Here is a 19,595-nt window from a genome sequence, read left to right on the forward strand (position 1 = left end):
ACATAAACATGGATATGAATGAAGCGCTTTCCGAAGAGGCACCAGTGACGTTTGAAACGCCGAACGTCATCAGTCACGTGGTATTCCCGTATTTGACACAAGTTCCGATACAAACTAATGTGTTGAAACATGGATGTATTAAGAAAGAGAACGTTGAAGCAGTGCGCTTCACATGAGTGAAACAAGCTTCGGTATCACCCGCCCATCTCTATGCTGCTATGAACACATATTGGGTAAATTTGGGTAGCAGACAGTGAATAATATTGAGAGGGGGGGAAATCATGTTAGGGAGTGTTTTTCGGGCAACTGTTCAAATTTCATCTTTTGACCGCTAACGTTAGCTAGCTAGCTTAACCGGACTTGTGAATTGGTCAACTCGTGCTTCAGCTAGCTAGCTAAGTGCTATGTATTTCATATCGCCACCACTCAAGACCATAAACTGACTTTAATTTCACTAGGATACGTAGTGTGTTTCGACTAAAGTACACAATGTGTTGTTTAGCAGAACTGAACCTCGTTGACCTTTTATACGCACAGTGTGTATTATAGATGTACTATTAATGACTAAACGGTAACAAAGTGGTAGCAAGGTCTTGACTTGACCACCTTTAACTTTCGTGATGTCCTACTTTTATAATATTAAACGAGCATTGTTAGTGGGAGCTTAAGGTCTAAGATTTCAATTGCCAACCACTGCTTCTCTCTAATTGTGCACACAAAGCCTCTAGAAACTAGATGTAAAAAAACAGGTAGAACTGGATTTAGAAGAATCCGCGGTGCGAAGGTCGAGTTACAGCCCCAATCCGACAGCTCACCCGGTTCAGATAAGGTATCGGGGGGATGGGTCATCTACTAGGCTGTAAACAAGACCAATATTAAGCATGGAGGACCTGGGACAGATCTGAGGAAGAGTAGGACAGACGTTACTACTATGGGGTGTCAGCGGAACGGTTTCAAGAAGGAAAGCTTCATTTTGTCGGTGGACGTCGGGACAACATCCATCAGATGTCAGGTCTACGACAAGGAGGCGAAAATCCAAGGAGCATGCACCGCCAAGGTATTCATATCCTGTCTGTCCTTTGGGCTTCATAGTAATCAATTTGTTCCACATACTTGCATTGTTTGCTACACATAACTCTATGGGGCGCCAAATGTACAATTCCCCATACAGTTGTATAGCTGATATATTTTGATTAATAAGCTCATTTTTCTCAAATTTAAGATATACTGTAAATTTGTGTAAAACAACACGTTATATGCAATTGTCAACAATATGTTTATAGAAGTAAAATTAAAAGTTAAATGTTAAATCTAAATGTTAAATACTAGATCTAAATGTTAAATCTAAATCTAATATTTTGAAGCTGATCTTCATGTTTCTTATTCTGGTAATGCTTGTATCCAGGTTGTTCCCTTGTATCCAGAGGTAGGGTATGTGGAGATGGACCCAGATGCGATATGGAAAGGGTTTGTCACTGTGGTCAAAGGAGCTGTGCAAGGTATGGTTGCACAATTGTTTCTGTTGCTACACCTACAAGTACTTTTATCGAGAGTATTCTCTCCTACTGTATTGTATGCTGGTATGGACATTCAAAAATCACCCATAGGAATAAATTTGGGAAGATTGTTAAAACCTGTGGGAAAATCATCGGTAAGCAACAGGTAGACCTGTACCAACTATATCTGAGCAGATTGGCACAAAAGGCAGACAAGGTTTGCATGGATACAACCCATCCACTTTCAGTGGCGTTCAAGCCGCTCCCTTCTGGTCATAGATATAGATACCCTAACATCAGAACCAACCAAGCAAAAATCTCATTCATTCCCATGGCAATAACCAAATTAAATAATATGTGGGGAGGGGTATGACTGGAGGAGGAATATATGTGAAATACTGTGCAGTAGTTTAATTTATTTATGACATTAGGCCTTTTAGGGAAGAGCAACATACTAATTTTTATTGTATTCTATTTATTGATGTGTGTATGTCATGGGTTAGATAAATTGCTGTAGATGTCTGGTTCAATGTTTGTGTTGTGCATTATGTGTTAATATGCCTATACTGTACAACAAATTGCCTCTCGGGAACATTAAGTCCATGCCTATCCACAACCATACCAACGAGTTAGAATGGATGCATGATAATAGGCACACCCTTTGACTAATGCATTATTAAGATGCCAGTTCTGTAGGTACACCTGGATACTGTTACATGGTAGGGCTGAGCAATTAGTCAAATTTTGATTGCGCTTTTGGCTCCTAGCGATCACAAAAACAATATAATCGAGAAAAAAAAACATTATTTTGCACATTGCGTTTCGCAAGTGATCTCTTATTTTGTGTTCTGAAGGGCAATTCAAAAAGTTCAACAGGAAAAGTATGAAGGGAAATTGCACAGATCTACTGCAGGTGTTTTCACTGTTGATTTGTTTAATGGTTTCACTGTTTTTTTTAAGTTCTATAAAGGTGCCATTTTTCCAAAAGTCAATTAGTCTTAAATAATCATGATTTCAATGTTGACCAGTGGTGATTTTGTTCCATAATCGTGCAGCCCAATTACATGGGACATTTGTCAATAAATTCAATGTCGGAGTCTGTATTTCAAAAATATTTTTCAGTCCCTCACCATAACCATTTTAATGTGTGTGCCTGTGCTGCTGTACTCATGATGTAGATGCAGGAGTCCAAATGCATCAGATAGACGCCCTGGGCATCTCCACTCAACGAGGCACCTTCACAACATGGGACAGGTAAAATGAATATAATTAATCCAGTTACTTCCAAAAAAGCCAAATGACTTGTAGGCAAACTTTCCTTCGTATAGTTTTTTACCATCCTGGCTCCATCTCGGCTTCAGTTTATTTCCTCTCTTTCACTCTGACAGAAGAACTGGGGTTCCTTTCCATAACTTCATAAGCTGGCAGGATCAGAGGGCTGCAGACCTGGTGAAATCCTGGAACAGTTCCTGCACCTTGAAAGTGAGTTTTAACTCTGACTGCTTTGCATCTCTGCCTCGCATGTACTTTGAGTGAATACGTTTGGAAGTTAAGAGGCGAGAGATGAAATACTAGAACTTCTAAATCATTCGAATGCAGCCTTGGTAAAGACAACTTTTATTTGACAGAGACATACCGTCCGATCAGCGCTGAATATCATGTGCCTTCTGTTCATACAGTATGGCTTTGACTGTTTAACTTTTCATGACAACTGTAGGCAATCAAAGGCATGATGAGGATGCTCTACTTTATGACCAGGCAGAAGCGGATGCTTGCAGCAAGTCTTATTACCTTCTCCACTCAACACGTCACCTTCCGCCTCGTCTGGGCCCTAACAAACTACAAGCAGGTGTGTTCGGGTGTGTGTCAGGCTGACATTTAAAGCAGTGAACTGATAGGATCTCAAACCTAGTGCAAGCCTCCCAGGCTGTGGTGTTGAAGGGTTAATTATAAAGAAGGAAATGCAAAATATGCAATTGCAGCAAACAGGGACAGTCTGTTTTTTGTGACCAGAACAATCCTCATTCCTTCACTTCTTTTTTTGAGCCTCATCATGTGTCATTTCTTCTTTTAGGTTCGTCAAGCAGTAGCTGAAGGTAACTGCTGCTTTGGAACAATAGACACCTGGCTCCTGTTCAAACTCACCAAAGGTGGGTGTGGCATGTTATATGTGAAGCTCGTGCAAATGCTGTCTTCCTATGAGCACAATTTGTTTTGAGAACATTTGTCCAGTGGATTGCATTTCACACCATCTGGATTTTAAGTCCTAAGCCCTATTCACACAGGACTAGTATTATCTGTGCACCTCTAGTACTAGTACTAATAATTACAGAGGTCGTCTGTGTTCTTAATCCCGTGCCAATCTGCTTTGTCCGTAATTTGTCAAGTCAAAATTCCACTGGAAATTACCTACCATATTTCACCAAACACAGTATAATAAAACTGATATTATTAGTTCAGTGTGAATCTGGCATCTCGATGATTTGGGGTACGCAGTTTTTTTTTCTGCCTCTTTCCCAGTCAAGAATTATGGAGGCTGCATTGGAAATCACAAAGGAAAAGTTTTGACAGCATTTTGGGTGCAAATTCTGGAGGCTCATATGGCCAAAGGCATTGAGACCTATTTTGCATAAGCATAAAGGAGAGGGTCTTTGTGAATATTTTTCAAAACCATTTGAACAAATTGCTTTTGGTAATGCGGTTCACCCCACACAGCCATTAGTGTCTCTTTGTGCATGCAATGCCTTTTGTTGTCTTCTGAGCAGCCATTGCTCTTGTCGTTCAGGAAGCGGATATTATGCAGAGCCTTTAAAGATTACTTTTTGGGCTTTTCGGATTCGAACCCTGGACCTCTGCGTCGAGGCATAAACCTCTCAGTATATGTGCGCCTGCTCTACCCACTGAACCAACCCAGCCACACAGAGCCTTGACATCATATCCAGGGATAATGTTGGTATATTCTAGAAAAATACAGTACCAGTCAACAATTTGGACACACTTTCCTATTCAGCTGAATGAGAAAAAAATGTACAAACTTTTGACTGCTAATTGTACATACTTTGCTTATCCCCTGCAAATGGGCTGCACGAAACTCGGACTCATTTCTAAATCACACGGGGTCCCCTGGTAATACTAGTCTTGTGCGAATAGGGCTTTGGAAAGAATGTTCTTTTGTGTTTCCAATCCTATTGCATCACTGTTTGAAAATTGCATTTTTTTTCTTCTTTTTTTTTGTACACAGATTTTGTGATATATTCATTTGTGTCACCAAATTTGTTTTAGGTGAGGTGCATGCCACCGACTACTCTAATGCCAGTTCAACAGGAATTTTCGACCCCTATCAGGTCTGGTGTGAGTTTATTGACATTTTTTCTAAATGTTGGTGTGAGTTTTTTTTTTTTTTTGTCATATCAGTGTTATGTGACTTTTTCACAGATGTGCTGGAGTGGGTTTCTCAGCTCTCTTGTTTCTCTGCCTCTCTCTATTTTTCCCAAAGTAGAAAACACAGGGTGAGTCAACCATTTCCTTCAAAATTCCAGCTGATACATGAGTCATGTCTAAGTCAGTAAACTTATTTCATTATGAAAGCATACACTCTATCGCATTCACCACAAGTGTACTTTCTCAGCATTTCACAGTTTTTGACCTGTAACCCAGATGTCAGAAGTAATATAACACTTTAAGTCATTGTTTCTCAATTTGGGGATCAGGATCCACACAAGTGATTGTGACATTAATCTAAAGGCCCAGACACACTGACCAGACAGCCGACCCTCGGCAGAAAAGGCAGTTGGGCTGATCAGTCTCCCCGAATTGGTCAAAAAAGTACCTCGGAACACACCAAAGCGGCGAGATGTAATACGTCTCCATAACAGCAGGCAGCGCTAATCTGTATTGTCGCCCAAAATAGAAAGCCGGCAGCTGATTGGACGCATCACGTGGGTCTGGTTTCTCCGGAAATTCAAAGACAGGCTGTCATGGCAGCTTGTTCAGAATACGATCTCATATTGTACTAAAATAGTTCACCGAAACGTGTTTCTGAAAACATTTTCAGTGAGAAATAGGCCGTGCAGTTGCTGAATCTGTCTTCATTTCAGATCTACAGTTTAAAAGATTTTCATCAGATTTTGAGAGACTCTAGTCACGCTCATTCCGCTCCCCGTTTCCGGGTTAGCACTCTACCATCCGATGGGTCATTTGAGCCTGACTGCCGGCAGTGCCCACCCCGCCGATTATACATGTCAAATAATCCAAAATGAAGGCCGACCGGCCCATCGGACGGACGACGGCACGGAACACACCGAACAGACTCAAGTCACTGACCTCGCCAGACTGTCCAACAGCCGATTATCGGTTCGGTGTGTAGTCACCTTAAAGGATTGTAAGATAATTACTAGGGTAAAAAATAAGAAAAACAAACAAAAACTTCACACTGACTCAACACTGCACTTCCTTGGGTCCTGAGTGATACAACTGCCATGACATAGTCACACGCAACAATGCTGATTCTTGAAATGTTTGAGTATGCTGCAATGTAACATCTCCAGTCTCTCTTTCTTCATCTGCTCTTGAATGAACTGTAGCGAGCAACGTAGAGCGAACTTTACCCAGCATGCTGTTCAGCGGTGTAACAGTTAATAGGGGTCCCCTCTCAATAAACTACACAGTGTTTATACAAAGCACTACTAATAAATATGCCTCGTAGATCTCAAGAGCTCACACTCGACACTGCACTTCCTTGGGTCCTCAGTAAAACACCCACCAAGTGTGAAGTCGATCAGATGAACAGTTGTCGGAAAAAATCGAAAGACAGACTGAGACTCCATCCATTCTGTTTCTCTAAAAATACTATAAAAATGTTACCTCTTCAGGCCTCTAAAACTAAATCATTCTTTAGTTGAATTGCTCACAACTCTACATGTACCCTGTGACAAATACATATTGCTTTGTATTAAGCGGTCAAAAGCACACAAAATATAGAAACCATTGTTTAAAGGTCCTATGACATGCTGCTTTTTGGATGCTTTTATATAGACCTTAGTGGTCCCCTAATACTGTATCTGAAGTCTCTTTCCTGAAATTCAGCCTTGGTGCAGAATTACAGCCACTAGAGCCAGTCCCACAATGAGCTTTCCTTAGTATGTGCCATTTCTGTGTCTGTAGCTTTAAATGCTATTGAGGAGGATGGCTGTCTAACGTTATGCGACGTAGAGACACGCAGCAAAAACTCTACGTTACGCACAGAGATATGGGGCTCACGTAGTAGGAGCTGGAAAATAATTTCAAAGATTTGTACCGCAATGTTGTTGTTGTTGTTAAAATAGATTTTATGAAATTGGTATCAAAAAAAGTATCGTTCCGGAACTGGTATCAAAGTTACAGTATTGGTATCGCTACCGGTATTGCAAAATTTTGAATGATACCCGGCCCCACCAGTTTTAAGAGTTGCATTGTCTTATTAGACATTAGTCAGATTGCTTTAAGTCATTTTAAAAGAAAACTATAAAAGCACATTTCTGTGTGCGTAAGAGTTAAAGTGCTCATATTATGCTTTTTGCCTTGTGCCTTTCCTTTATTGTGTTATATATCTATATCTTTTTGTGCACGTTATAGGTTTACAAAGTGAAAAAGCCCAAAGTCCACCCCAAAGGGACTTACCATCTCCAACAGAAAACACTGTTCACAAACTGCTCCAAACAGCTCTATTGTAGTCCAGCCTTTAGTTCAGAGACAAACGTGCGTCACTTTGTAACACACGTTACAATGCTCGCCTAGCTGCTAGCATGGCACGCCCTTATACTCTGACTGGCTAGTAGTCCTTACCTAGCCACTGTGCATGTTTTTTTTTTTATTAAGCCATGTCAACCTATTCTGATATAACCTCTAAATACAATTATGAACCTGAAAATGAGCATAATATGAGCTGTGTTTGATGTGTTATTTGTAATCATTACAACGATGTAATGATTGTGGATGAAGAGTGTGAGATGATGCATTATGTCTGGTCTCTCCCCCATGATGCATCAGCCAGGACTTTGGTTCCACAGACCCGTCTATCTTCGGAGTCTCCATTCCTATCATGTCAGTGGTGAGTTGTCAAGGTCTGGGGTGTCACCCACAGTGCGATTTATAATTAAAACATTGATTGCAACCTTTTGATTCCCTTTATGCCAGCGTGGCTAAGTTGATGTCACCACCATTATGTCATTAGTCACCATTAGTTAATCATCAGCTAGGAGTGTGTGACAGGAAGATAACTTAACAGAAAGCAGAATTCCTGGTGGAAAGATGCCCTGCCCTTTTGAATAATGAGGTATTGAAACTTGACTTCTCTTCCTCTTAGTCAAACTTGGATTGTCCCTTAGCAATTAGAACAGTGTGAAAACCAAGGCACTCTTGTTGAAGAAAAAGTTAAAAAGCCTTTATTAAAACGGCTAATGCATGGCAAGAGGAAAAAAAAACAACACCAATGCGTTGCGGCACACGGGCCTTCTTCGGGATGACTAACCAGAAGTGAGACACAAACAGGAAATATATAGGACAAAGGCAGGAAGTAAAATCGTACTCAAAAGCATGAAACAATTTAAAGTCCCAAAGTGCTAAATAATAGTGGAATCTATAAAACTAACCGCTGAGTAGAAAAATAACCGAAGAAAAATATCTCTTTACATAAACAATATACATTGACAGAATTGGATTTGTTTGGATTGTCCCTTATCATTTCCGGTGTTGCTTAGATGAGGCTCAACCTGTTTCAGGTTTTGTTTTTACAATATACTTCCTCTTACCCTCTGCCATAGATGGCGGACCAGCAGGCTGCCGTGTTTGGAGAGTGCTGCTTTGACGTTGGTGATGTCAAAATCACCATGGGAACAGGCACCTTCGTGGACATCAACACCGGAAGCAAACCACATACATCTGTAGCAGGTAAGTTAAGCAAAAATCCTGTCACAGCATAACCAACCCTGGGGAAACTTGGCTAACCTCGTTACGTCTAGGATTATAACAGGACTTGGTTTTTATTTGTGCATTTGAAAACTAGAAAAGCTAGCCTCTTCGCTGCCCGCCTGAAGGTAAGGGTTGGAGCAGGGATCTTCATCAGGGGGTCCGGGACCCCTAAGGGGGTCCTCAGAGTTAATGCAGAGGGGCCTCGAAATTATTGTTAATTTTTGAAAGTTTTGGGCGCACGGAAAGCTCAGTTGGTAGAGCGGGGGCCCATATATAGAGGTTTACTCCTCGACGCAGCGAGCCCAGGTTCAACTCCAACCTGCGGCCCTTTCTCTCTCTCTCTCTCTCTCTCTCCCCCTCTCCCCTTTAATTTCTTCAGCTGTCCTGACAATAATGGCCTAAAAATGCCCAAAAAATAATCATAAACATAAATCCAACATATTATTAGCAAATATAAATCCCCACTACTTACTGGCCTGTAGGTAAGGTAGTCACTAATGTATGTTTAACATTAAAACATGATTTACAAAATCATGCCAACAATTAGTAGGCTATTTGAATAGCTTAGTATTCTATACAAAAAAAGGTATGTATAAAGGCTTTAGGCCGCTCTACAAGTTATTGTAGGCCCAGTTTAATATGCAACTTCATTTGATAAAATATATGTAATTCGGTGTGTCCCAGCTCCATCTCTCTTTCAGTTAATGGGTCCTTGGCTTAAAAAACCGTTGCAGACCCCTGGGTGAGAGGGCCTACCTGGCGTCCTTCGGCCCGACGTGTCCTCAGCTTCGATGCTGTGCAGCCCGTTCCCTTCACTCGTCAGTCGGTGCGGTGTCAAACAGCGTTGACACTCAGTTGGCAGTCAATTTGTTAGACTTTGAAAATGCAGACTTAAAGGGCACCTATTATATAGCATTGTCAGGTTCTCACTTGTATTTTGTTTTCTACTGCTAAAACATGTTTACATCCTTTAATGTTCAAAAAACACTTCATCTTTCTCATACTGCCCATGGCTGCTGCACCTTCATTCACCCTCTGTCGGAGACGCACTGTAGGAGCGCCTGTCTCCTGCCCCCTCCTGATAAAACCCCAGTCTGCTCTGATTGGTCAGCTTTCCGTATCAGCGTTCCTGTTGTTGCCGTCTCCGTACAGTCGGTGGGGAAACGTCCCTAAAAGTCAGAAAACCCAATCCTCTTCTTCAGCAGTCTCTCACTGAGCTGTACCACCGCAACATGCCGCTTTTCAGCTATGTGACGCAGATAAGGCACACCCACCCCAGCCCGGTGGCCAATAGAAACCAACCGGTGCATCATGATGTAACAATACACATGCGTGAAGATTTGTCCATACACTATTACACGCCAGTGTTTGTTCTTTGTAGGTCTGTATCCTCTGGTGGGTTGGAAGATCGGCTCAGAGGTGGTGTATCTGGCGGAGGGCAACGCAGCAGACACAGGCACTGCCATCAAATGGGCACAGGAGCTGGGTGAGCAATGAGTAGTATACAGTAGCTCTGATGATTATTTCTTTTTCATCTTATTAGCCAGAAATTGTGGCTGAAATGTTTTGTTAGGTTACATTAAAAACACAATAATGGAGTCATTGAACGTTACCCATGTTAGCGACTGACAGATTCAGAGGGCGTGTGTGAAACCTGCGTGTTGTTGTTGCAGAGCTCTTCTCCGACGTCCGGGACACCAGCAGCATGGCCTGCAGTGTCAGCGACTCAGATGGAGTGTGTTTCGTTCCTTCCTTCAGTGGTCTGCAGGTAGAAAAATCTGTTTACTTTGATGACACAGATGTACATAACTGTATTGACCCAAAGCAAAACAATAAGTGTATTCTCTCTGGCACCGATAGTTTTTAACCAATATAGGTATGGATTTACTTTTTTTAATTATTATTTTGTCTCTGTGTAACATGGTTATGTGTCTCTTTTTTTTTTTCTTCTCTGCCCTCCATTGTGAACTGGCCTTTGTAAGTGTGTGTCTTGGATGTTCATAGTTTTATATGCATGTGATTACCAAATGGAATGGTTTATATTTAAAGGCTACATACAGTAACCATGTAAAACAGTAAAGCTGCACTCTTGCTGACTAGAGGCTGTCAGGTTTCGCTTGAATGCAAAAGACATGAGATTTTGTTGTACCAGGTCTGTTTTTCACTTAATAGACATTTGACAAGTTTGTGTATTCATTTAACCAAAGGCTCCTCTGAATGATCCCAAAGCTTGCGCCTCCCTCATGGGCCTCAAACCTACCACCACTAAAAGCCATCTGGTCCGGGCCATTCTGGAGTCTGTCGCCTTCAGGTGAGTCATATTGAAGAGAGAGTTTCTGTTCGACCTTCTTTTCTTATTCATGCCAAACTGATAGTGACTTATGTTTACATGCACATAATATTCAGTTTTTGGCCTCTATTTAAAAAAAAAAAAAGACAATATTTTGACTAAGCCGTTAGACCAATAAAAGTGAATATTCCACTAATATTCTCGTTTACACGCAGCCGTGCAAAATAGGATTTTTTTTCAAAGTTTTCCACCGGCGGTGGACTTGTTTGACCGTGCGAACACAGCATCCCTCTTTCATTTCTTCAACCAGCTTCTTGAAAAGGTCGCCGTATCAATGTTTGCGCATATCCAAAAACATCCAAGACTTATATAATATTCAAAAGTAGCTGGGCGCCTGGGTAGCTCACCTTGTAGAGCGTGCGCCCATATATAGAGGTTTTCTCCTCGACACGTTTGGACTCCGACCTGCGGCCCCTTTGCTGCATGTCATTCCCTCTCTCTCTCTCCCCTTTCATGACTTCAGCTGTCCTATACAAATAAAGGCCTAAAATGCCCCAAAAATAATAAAAGTAGCTGGGTTTCTCCTTCTGACCAGAGATGTGAGCTTTTCTTTTGGTCATGCATCTCTACCGCAGCCCTAAACTGTTGGTTTGTGTCCAACAACCAGAGCAACGCGCAGAGCTGGCGGTAAGCTGTAAACAGGCAAGAGGCTGTAAAGCGTCCCAAACTACAGTAAAAACCCTGATTGAGACACAGATTCTGAATGCGCTCTATACATGTTCAAAGAATGCTTCTAAAACCAGAACAACACCGGCATATCGCACGTCTTAACCGGGAAAATGCTATATTCGGAAAAAAACCTTATTCTGAGTATCTAAACTGAATATGCTGTTTACATGATATCAAATTCGAGAATATCGGAATATTAGTGGAATATCAGTGTGCATGTAAACATACTCATTGTCTCCTTGTACTTGTCTTATTCTTTGCAGGAACAAGCAGCTTTATGACACGATGCTGAGAGAAAACATTCCCATCACAAAGATCAGGTGCGGTTTTCCTCCACCACTTTTCCCCCTTTTTTTTTTTTTTTTTTTTTTTCTTTCTGTCTCAGGGTGGATGGCGGCGTTTCCTCCAACGACTTTGTCATGCAGCTGACTGCAAACCTGTTTGGCAGAAAGGTAGCCAGACCCCAAAACTGCGAAATGTCGTGTCTAGGGGCTGCTTTCGTCGCTGGACTCGGAGTGGGTATGCAGGCACTCCCGCCACCACATGTACATTAGGCTGTATGCTTATCAAAATTCCAAACATTTTGCAGTTCTTTTGGGTTATAACAGTGAGCCTTGTGAAGCTGTGTCTTAAGAGAGGCTGCTCAGCACAAAGAAAAAGAAAAGCAGTTTAATGTTACTCTGTACCTTCAATATGGCCCTTTGATTTTCTCTCTAAAAATATCACAACGCTCGGGCATGATGACATTGAGTTGCATTTCAAAAGTTCTGATCAAAAGTCCTATTTTTAATCCTGGCACTGGCAAGAAGCCAAATGAAATGCTGCTCTTTGTTATGTAACCGGTTTTCCATTTAATTATGCACGTTATGTAATTAGATTGTTATACATTAGTCGGTGCTTAATCAAATCAAACCTGGAAGATGAATGTGTTCTTGTCGTTATATAACATGCCAGAAGCAGGTGGTGCAGATGATAATATTAATGTGAAGCACGTGTTTGAGAAGTTCTTTTGTGTTGGGTGATACGTAGAAGTTCTTAACCACTTTCAGCCATTGATGAGCAGTTTGTTTGGCTGCATAGACTCATTTATATCACTCACACTGCTTCATTCTGCATTCATAGGACTTCTTGTTATCTCCCACTGTCCTCCACTGTCACTGCAGGCTTCTGGAAGACCAAGGAAGAGCTGAAGAAGCTGCAGACCACCGACGAGGCCTTCTTGCCCAAAGGAACCCCAAAAAGCGGTGCTCACAGCCCCAGTCAGGAATACATCCCTGTCCTCCAGAGCTGGGAGAGAGCTATCCAACGCTCCATGAATTGGTATAAGCCTTGATACGGGGTGCACACACAAGGAGATCAAGGGCTAGACTAAAGCAGATGGTTTTTTGAAGAAAATAATGTTGTAAGTAGGGCTATACCGAATAGTTCGAAGCTTCATTCATAACGTTGACATTCAAATTCTAAATCAACTGCGCAGCTTTCATTTTGTGCATGTCTACTCATTCTGTTTAAACACAGTATTTTTCCACAGTTGCAGATACTAATTTAGCTCCATTCATAATATTATGAATTAATATTATTATTAAACATATTTGTAGAATTAGATTCCTGTGGTGGCTGCGTAGGATTGTTTCCAATAACGCGTTGTTTCTGTCTTAGCATAATGTTGCTATTTTTATGCCCTTATTGGATTAGCCTGCTGCCTACATGAGTGTACGTTGACAAAACTAACGAGCTTTATTCATTAGTTGATTTAATAAAAAAAAAAAAAAGACATTTATTCCAACAAATTATCTTATTCAAAAAGAAATGTAGGGTGATGACGTCACAAAATACGACCACTGCCATTCGAAGCTTCATTCGAAAACCTCAGTAGAAGCTTTGAATCAGTCCTTCCAGAAAAAAAGAGTTTTTTTGTGATTGTTGCGGTCAAAAATCCTTGATTGTGCAGCACGTTTTCTTGGAATATGCGGGATATTTATGCAATTTTATGCGATGAAATTGCTGGAACTTGCGAAAACTGCGGTTTGATGAAAAAGAGAAAAAAAAGTGATTCCCCCAACACCCTGCTTTTTGATGATGTTCATGTCGCGTAATTAAGTTACTTCCTAACGTTCCCATGGCAGCAGGGGAAAATGGCTGCTCTTGTGTGAAGTAAACACAACATTTTTCAACTTTCTGCTAAGATATATGTGACTTTTTTGCAACGAAAATGCAGGAATTATGAAATAATGCGCGAAAATCGGCAATTTATGCGGCGAAAGCGCAGCATATTTGAAAAAATGCGGCCCCCGCATAAATATGCTGACTTTGGCTGATTATGCATTGAATTATGCGATCGCATAATCGCGTTTTTCTGGAGGGACTGTTTGAATGTAAATTCCATTCGGTAAAGCCCTAGATTTAAGATATAACAACGATCAGCTGTGTCTAAACTCATTTAAGGGTAAATCTTAAAGGAGCACGCCAACTTATTGGGACTGTGTCTTATTCACCGTGTCCCCCAGAGTTAGATAAGTCCATACATACCCTTCTCATCTACGTGCATGTCCTAACTCTGTCTGACGCACCCACCGCTAGCCTAGCTTAGCACAGATCCCGGAGGTAACCGGCTCCAACTAGCCTACTGCTCCCAATAAGTGACAAAATAACACCAACATTTTCCTATTTACATGTTGTGATTTGTAGAGTCACAGCGTGTACAAATAACAAGGTCACATGACACACAGCCATCTTCTAACCGTATACATACTGGGAACTATATTCTCAGAAGGCGAAGCACTGCTGAAAAGCAACTCTCTGCTCCTCACCACGGGGCTTCTCAAGTGCTGCGAGCAAATCACTCCACCCAAGTAGCAGTACTTCACCTTCTGTGGAGAATAGTTGGCGTTATTTTGTCACTTATTGGGAGCAGTAGGCTAGATGGAGCCGGTTACCTCCAGGATCTGTGCTAAGCTAGGCTAGCGGTGGGTGTGTCAGACAGAGTTACGACACGCACGGAGATGAGAAGGGTATGTATGGACTTATCTAACTCTGGGGGACACGGTGAATAAGACACAGTCCCAGGAAGTCGGCGTGTTCCTTTAAATGATACACAGAAATGATACGTAAATGATTTGGTGATGGTGACTTGGTGTGCTGCCCAACCTTTTAACAGCAGCCACTTAGTCTTTTGAGGGGAAATAACAGCATTTTTTGTTGTTGTCCTACTGTAAAAAGAAACACAGCTGAAGGTTGTGGGGAAAGGTCCAGTACAGGTGAGATCCAGGCCATAGCGCCGCCCGTCGGCCACATTCCCAGCCTCTGTTGCTGCCTCATACTGAAGTTACTACACCTTCTTTCTTCACGCCAGAGCAACCTTATCCATTATTCATTCCACATCCTAAGCCACTGGTGCCTCTTCATATTCCAGTACTTTATCTGGCTTGGATAATATTTGCACATTTTCCCACATGGGGGCGCTAATGACTAATTTTTTTAATTTATAAACCACCATAGCAACCATGGTAAGAAGGATTGAAATCATTGATATCAGATTTGCACATGGTACTCTGTGAGGACAAAAGCAATAGACGCTTGAACCTTCTTTTCATGACGCCTCAAGACTCGGAAAGCTCTAAATAGGAAGAAGCTTTCGTTGTGTCAGGCATTCAGCAAACGCTGTTTAATATTTGCCTTTTTATACGTGCCTGTTTTTTCTAGATTTCATTCATTCACACATGTTGCCTTTTGGTAATCTGGAGCAGCTTCATTTTTATAATCCTGTTCTAGCTGCACACTTCACACAGTTACTTAAACATATCTTTAAACTGGTTTAAATGTGAATGGAACAAAAACTAATTGTATAGGCTTTGCTCTGTGCACATCTCCATTGGGAATTATTTGGAAAAGATTGTTTGTTGAAGTTGACCGTGAGAAGGATTTTTATCGGTATGTGTTGGGAATTTAAACATTTAGCCTTGCTGTAATAGCTGTCATAAATAAATAAAAATCAGCTGACACATAAATCTCACATTTTGCTATGGAGCATGCTCTGTGGAACAAGTGGATCAGGGATATACATATTAACTGAACTGGCCTGAAACATAATTAGAATGTGTATTTCTTGTCAATCTGTTGTGTATCCATTGTTAGTTAGTGTTTATTGTTGAATTGTTCCGTGGGGAGACCGCCACGTTGATGTCACATGAAAATGTTTTTCTTTTTTTTTTTACACGACTTGATGAACTCTGATGACAAAGTTACAAATACAACGATGAAATGCTAACAAATGACTAAAATGTCAACCGTGAATCCTATTCTAGATGTATTCTACTTGCTGGGTATTATGTTTTTGCCTTTCCCAATATTGTAATATCAATTTATTTAAAAAAAAAAAAAAAAAAAAAAGGTATGTTGTGCAAAGTGACACTATGCATAATGCAAACATGAATACCTCAGATCGTAAATACATTATATTTCTAACACTTGTACTTGATTGAGTTCTTGAATGGCAGATGTCCTCCCAAGCTGCTGTGAAATAACAAATTATGCATTTGTGTGATCGTACATGTTGTTACCAAATTGCATTAAAATGTCAAGTACTTTGTAAGATGTGAAAGAGCTAGAATAAAAAAAGACAAAAACTGTAAATGATCAGCAGTTGCTTGTAGTGTGGTGTTGTGAGTGTCTCATGCGTACATAGGTGTCACCGACACGGTGAGTGAACAGATGCTGCCTAAAGGACTGATGGACTCTGGGGAAATGTCTTGCCTTGTCTCGTCCTCGGGGGAATCATCAGAAACGCAGGCTGTTTGGGCGAGTGTAGGGATCGCTTCGCATTGATGTGACCAAACCTCACTGTGAGGGGTTGCTATGGTAGCTTGCGGGATGGAGTGACTGAGAACAAATGGAGTGTGTTTTCCTGCCCATGGTGTTGGTATGGTGAAGGGGACACTAATTGAGTGCACGGAAAAGGGGGATTTTCCTAAACAATGGGAGGATTGTGTGCTTGTCCTCTCAGAGGAAGAACAGAAGTTTTGTGTAGATCACGCAGATCCATACAGTATAGCTTTCCTGCATCAATCCCCTGCTTCCTGCACCCAAAGGCTTCCTCACTCCAACATGGGCAGGTTGGGGTTTTTTTTGCCAGTGGGCTTGGCTTGCAGTGGGGTGCATTCACAGAGAAAAATGTGCTAGAGTGGGTCCGACAGACAGGTCTAGCACATGAATCAGTGCTGCCAACTCTCACCCTAATCAGTAAAATGCTCTCTGTGGGTGTGTGTGGGTGTGTGTGTGTGCGTGCTGATATTGTGCTTTGTGCCGCATTGTGTGAGTGGTGGTGGACCCTGCCTTGCAACAAATTCAATCTGACAGCAGGAGCTAGATGCAATGCGACCACTACTCCAGTCCCCCTCCCCCCATCCGAGCTGAACCCTGCATCAAGGGTCATTATATAACTCTCTCTTCTCCTTCCTCAGTCTCTGTGACACATTCGGATTGTTTGCTGGAGTGTCAGGGGGTTGGAAGTTAAGCTTTTGTCTTTTTTTCCTTTTTTTTTTTTTTTTTTGTCAGTGTCTTAGCCTCTCCCCCTGCTGCTTAAGCACCTAACTCCTCTCTCTCAGCTCAGTCAGTCATTGGCACGACATACATGTGTACACCCTGGCAAAAACAGAGAGACTCTCATCAAATGAAATATATTTTCTGTGCACGTGAAGCTTATTTAGGATCAATATAGAATAATGGTGGAGTAAGATGGCATTTTTGCATTAGTCCCCAGGACAAAAAAATATTCTGTTAACTGTGACACGTCTGTTTACAATCATGCACTCTATTATGTCGGCCTTCTCTCTCTCTCTCTCTCTCTCTCTCTCTCTCTCTCTCTCTCTCTCTCTCTCTCTCTCTCTCTCTCCTCACACACACAAACACATTCCAGTTTCAGTAGTGGTTAATTGCCATAGCAACAAGGATTGGCAAATGCTCCTAATATCTTGCTCAACCAGTCATAGCATCCTCATGGGCTTCAAATAGGCTGATCACTGGCGTTAATGTGTGTGTGTGTGTGTGTGTGTGTGTGTGTGTGTGTGTGTGTGTGTGTGTGTGTGTGTGTGTGTGTGTGTGTGTGTGTGTGTGTGTGTGTGTGTGTGTGTGTGTGTGTGTGTGTTTGTGTGTTGATGAGCAGCAGTAGCTACAGCCATTGCTGTTGAAATGCACTCTTGCCTTTTAGGATTGGTTTGGTGACTGGTATGCATGATGATGATGAGCATCACACCATTATGAACACACCAGGATGACATAATAGTATTGTGATACCATCAAATTGTAAGAATACCTGTAGTAGAACCATATTTTCCACAGAAACACTGAAAAAATGGCCCATTTCTGCGTTTTTCCTGCGTTTGCTGAAGGCTCCCACAGCCTGCAGACACTCTAATAACGCTCAAATGGAGATCCCGGCCTGCATGTTTCCAAACGCATGTAACCATTATAATATAATTGATGATACGAAATGATTGTGTGTGTGTGTGAGCTCTATTTATAATGTGTGCGCGTAACGGTGCGTCTCTCCGCCATTGGCCAATGTACACCCATCTGGTCGCAGTGCATCAGCTGCCACGGCGGGGCTTGTGTGGACGTCACAGGTTTTTTTTCTTCTTCTTCTTCTCTTTCCTCACCTTCCCCTTCTCGTTTTTTTTTTGTTCCAGCAGAGCATCTCTCTCCTTCGGCTCTCCCTCTCCCTCTCTCTCTCTCTCTCTCTCTCTCTCTCTCTCTCTCTCTCTCTCTCTCTCTCTCTCTCTCTCTCTACACCGCCCACTCCTCTCGCCGGCTTCTTCGCCTCATTCCATCGCCCGCTGATCCTTTCTGCATTTTGTTAGGGAAGAAGAAACCGCGCATTTTTGGACCCCCCCAAAAAAAATTCTCACCATGGCGAGTACCGAGGATAAATCAGCAATACGGAAGTAACATGGGGGGCAGCTGGAAAAAAGAAAAAACACAAAAAAAGGGGGGGGGGGGGGGGGGGGGTCGAGCAGTACTGGGGTAAGGATCCCCCGTTAGGGAACCAGTACATCCACGGGACTCGGACCCAATTTGGTGTCTCCCTGCTAACCATTTTCAAATCATTAAAAGATGTGTGTCTCTTGAATATATTAGCCTAGTATATATTTCCGTGCATGGATGAATTCAAATGACTGCCATATTGACATTGGCTTAGTCGAGGAGCCACCGTAGGCCTACGTGAAGGTGGAAAGGAGAAGCCTGTACCAAGACGAATGATGCTTTCAAAGGTGTGCACAACGTCTCTTTGCTGCATAGGCAGAAATAACCAACCAGGCAAGGTGATGAGCCATCATAGCAGCAGAGATTTAGTTTTTTGTATTTATATTTATCAGCTGCATAAATAAAAGGATTATCAGGAGATTGTGTATTGACAGTGCACTTAAACCACCCCCCATCATTACCTAATCATATGTGAGTGTGCTACAGCATTCATGGGCTGTATATCCATAACTGATCAGGCCATACATTTTATGTAATGACGGGGGGCCCAGTTGTTTCCAGAGCGAGGTGGTAACAGAGCAGCTAGCCTGGGCCCCTGTGCTGCTGTGCTGCTGTGCGGTGGGATGCTCCAGTGCAGTTGCATGGCCGCCCACATTAGCATGCCTGTCAAGGTCAAATGGGATTCCCTCTCTCCTCTTTCTCTCGCTTTCACGCACTGGGCAGGTGCATTGTGGGATACTGTTGGAGAGGAATGACAGAAAGGGGGGGGGGTGTACAACAGGAAGCTGAGGGGTCCATCCCTTTTCCCTTTTTTTTTTCTTCCCCCAACCAACTTAGAGGGCATTCGTGCTGTGCAAGCTGGATGCTGGTGAACCATTTTGAGTCAGATGTTCCCCACAACTGTGGCTCGTTTTTCAGCCCTCTGCATTGTGCATTGTGCATGAAATGAGGCTTTCAGGTGCTTTCAGCACTGCAGTGTTAACCTTAAATGTGGCGTGATTTGAAACTCAGGGGCTCTCTAGTGAAAAATGGCCTCCGATTTGTGCATTTTGTGCACCGCTTACAACTCCCAGACATCTGAAATGTGACACGGGGCCCTGACTAAGCAATGCTTTTTTTTGTAAGAAACCACGCGCCAAAAAGGTTGGGAATCA

General features: G+C 42.2%; 1 protein-coding gene across 1 annotated transcript; it reads left to right on the forward strand.

The window, feature by feature from the left end:
- The first annotated feature begins 931 nt into the window (after window positions 1–931).
- On the forward strand, window positions 932–13,281 carry gk5 (glycerol kinase 5). Its single transcript, XM_039815267.1, has 16 exons — window positions 932–1,057; window positions 1,406–1,499; window positions 2,675–2,750; window positions 2,885–2,978; window positions 3,214–3,345; window positions 3,571–3,646; window positions 4,779–4,840; window positions 4,932–5,005; window positions 7,524–7,584; window positions 8,297–8,423; window positions 9,826–9,930; window positions 10,118–10,212; window positions 10,652–10,755; window positions 11,727–11,783; window positions 11,849–11,982; window positions 12,627–13,281. The coding sequence occupies exons 1-16, from the start codon at window positions 932–934 to the stop codon at window positions 12,794–12,796; spliced, it is 1,587 nt and encodes a 528-aa protein (XP_039671201.1). The 3' UTR covers window positions 12,797–13,281.
- Window positions 13,282–19,595: the final 6,314 nt, after the last annotated feature.

The sequence above is a fragment of the Perca fluviatilis genome, chromosome 11 (genome assembly GCF_010015445.1).
Source record: "Perca fluviatilis chromosome 11, GENO_Pfluv_1.0, whole genome shotgun sequence".
Classification (NCBI taxonomy): Eukaryota; Metazoa; Chordata; class Actinopteri; order Perciformes; family Percidae; genus Perca; species Perca fluviatilis.

Coding starts and splice junctions, on each gene's coding strand:
- gk5 (XM_039815267.1), top strand. CDS start 932: ATGGGGTGTCAGCGGAACGGTTTCAAGAAGGAAAGCTTCATTTTGTCG. Junction 2,751..2,884: donor ACCTTCACAACATGGGACAG/GTAAAATGAATA, acceptor TCACTCTGACAG/AAGAACTGGGGTTCCTTTCC. Junction 10,213..10,651: donor CTTCCTTCAGTGGTCTGCAG/GTAGAAAAATCT, acceptor ATTTAACCAAAG/GCTCCTCTGAATGATCCCAA.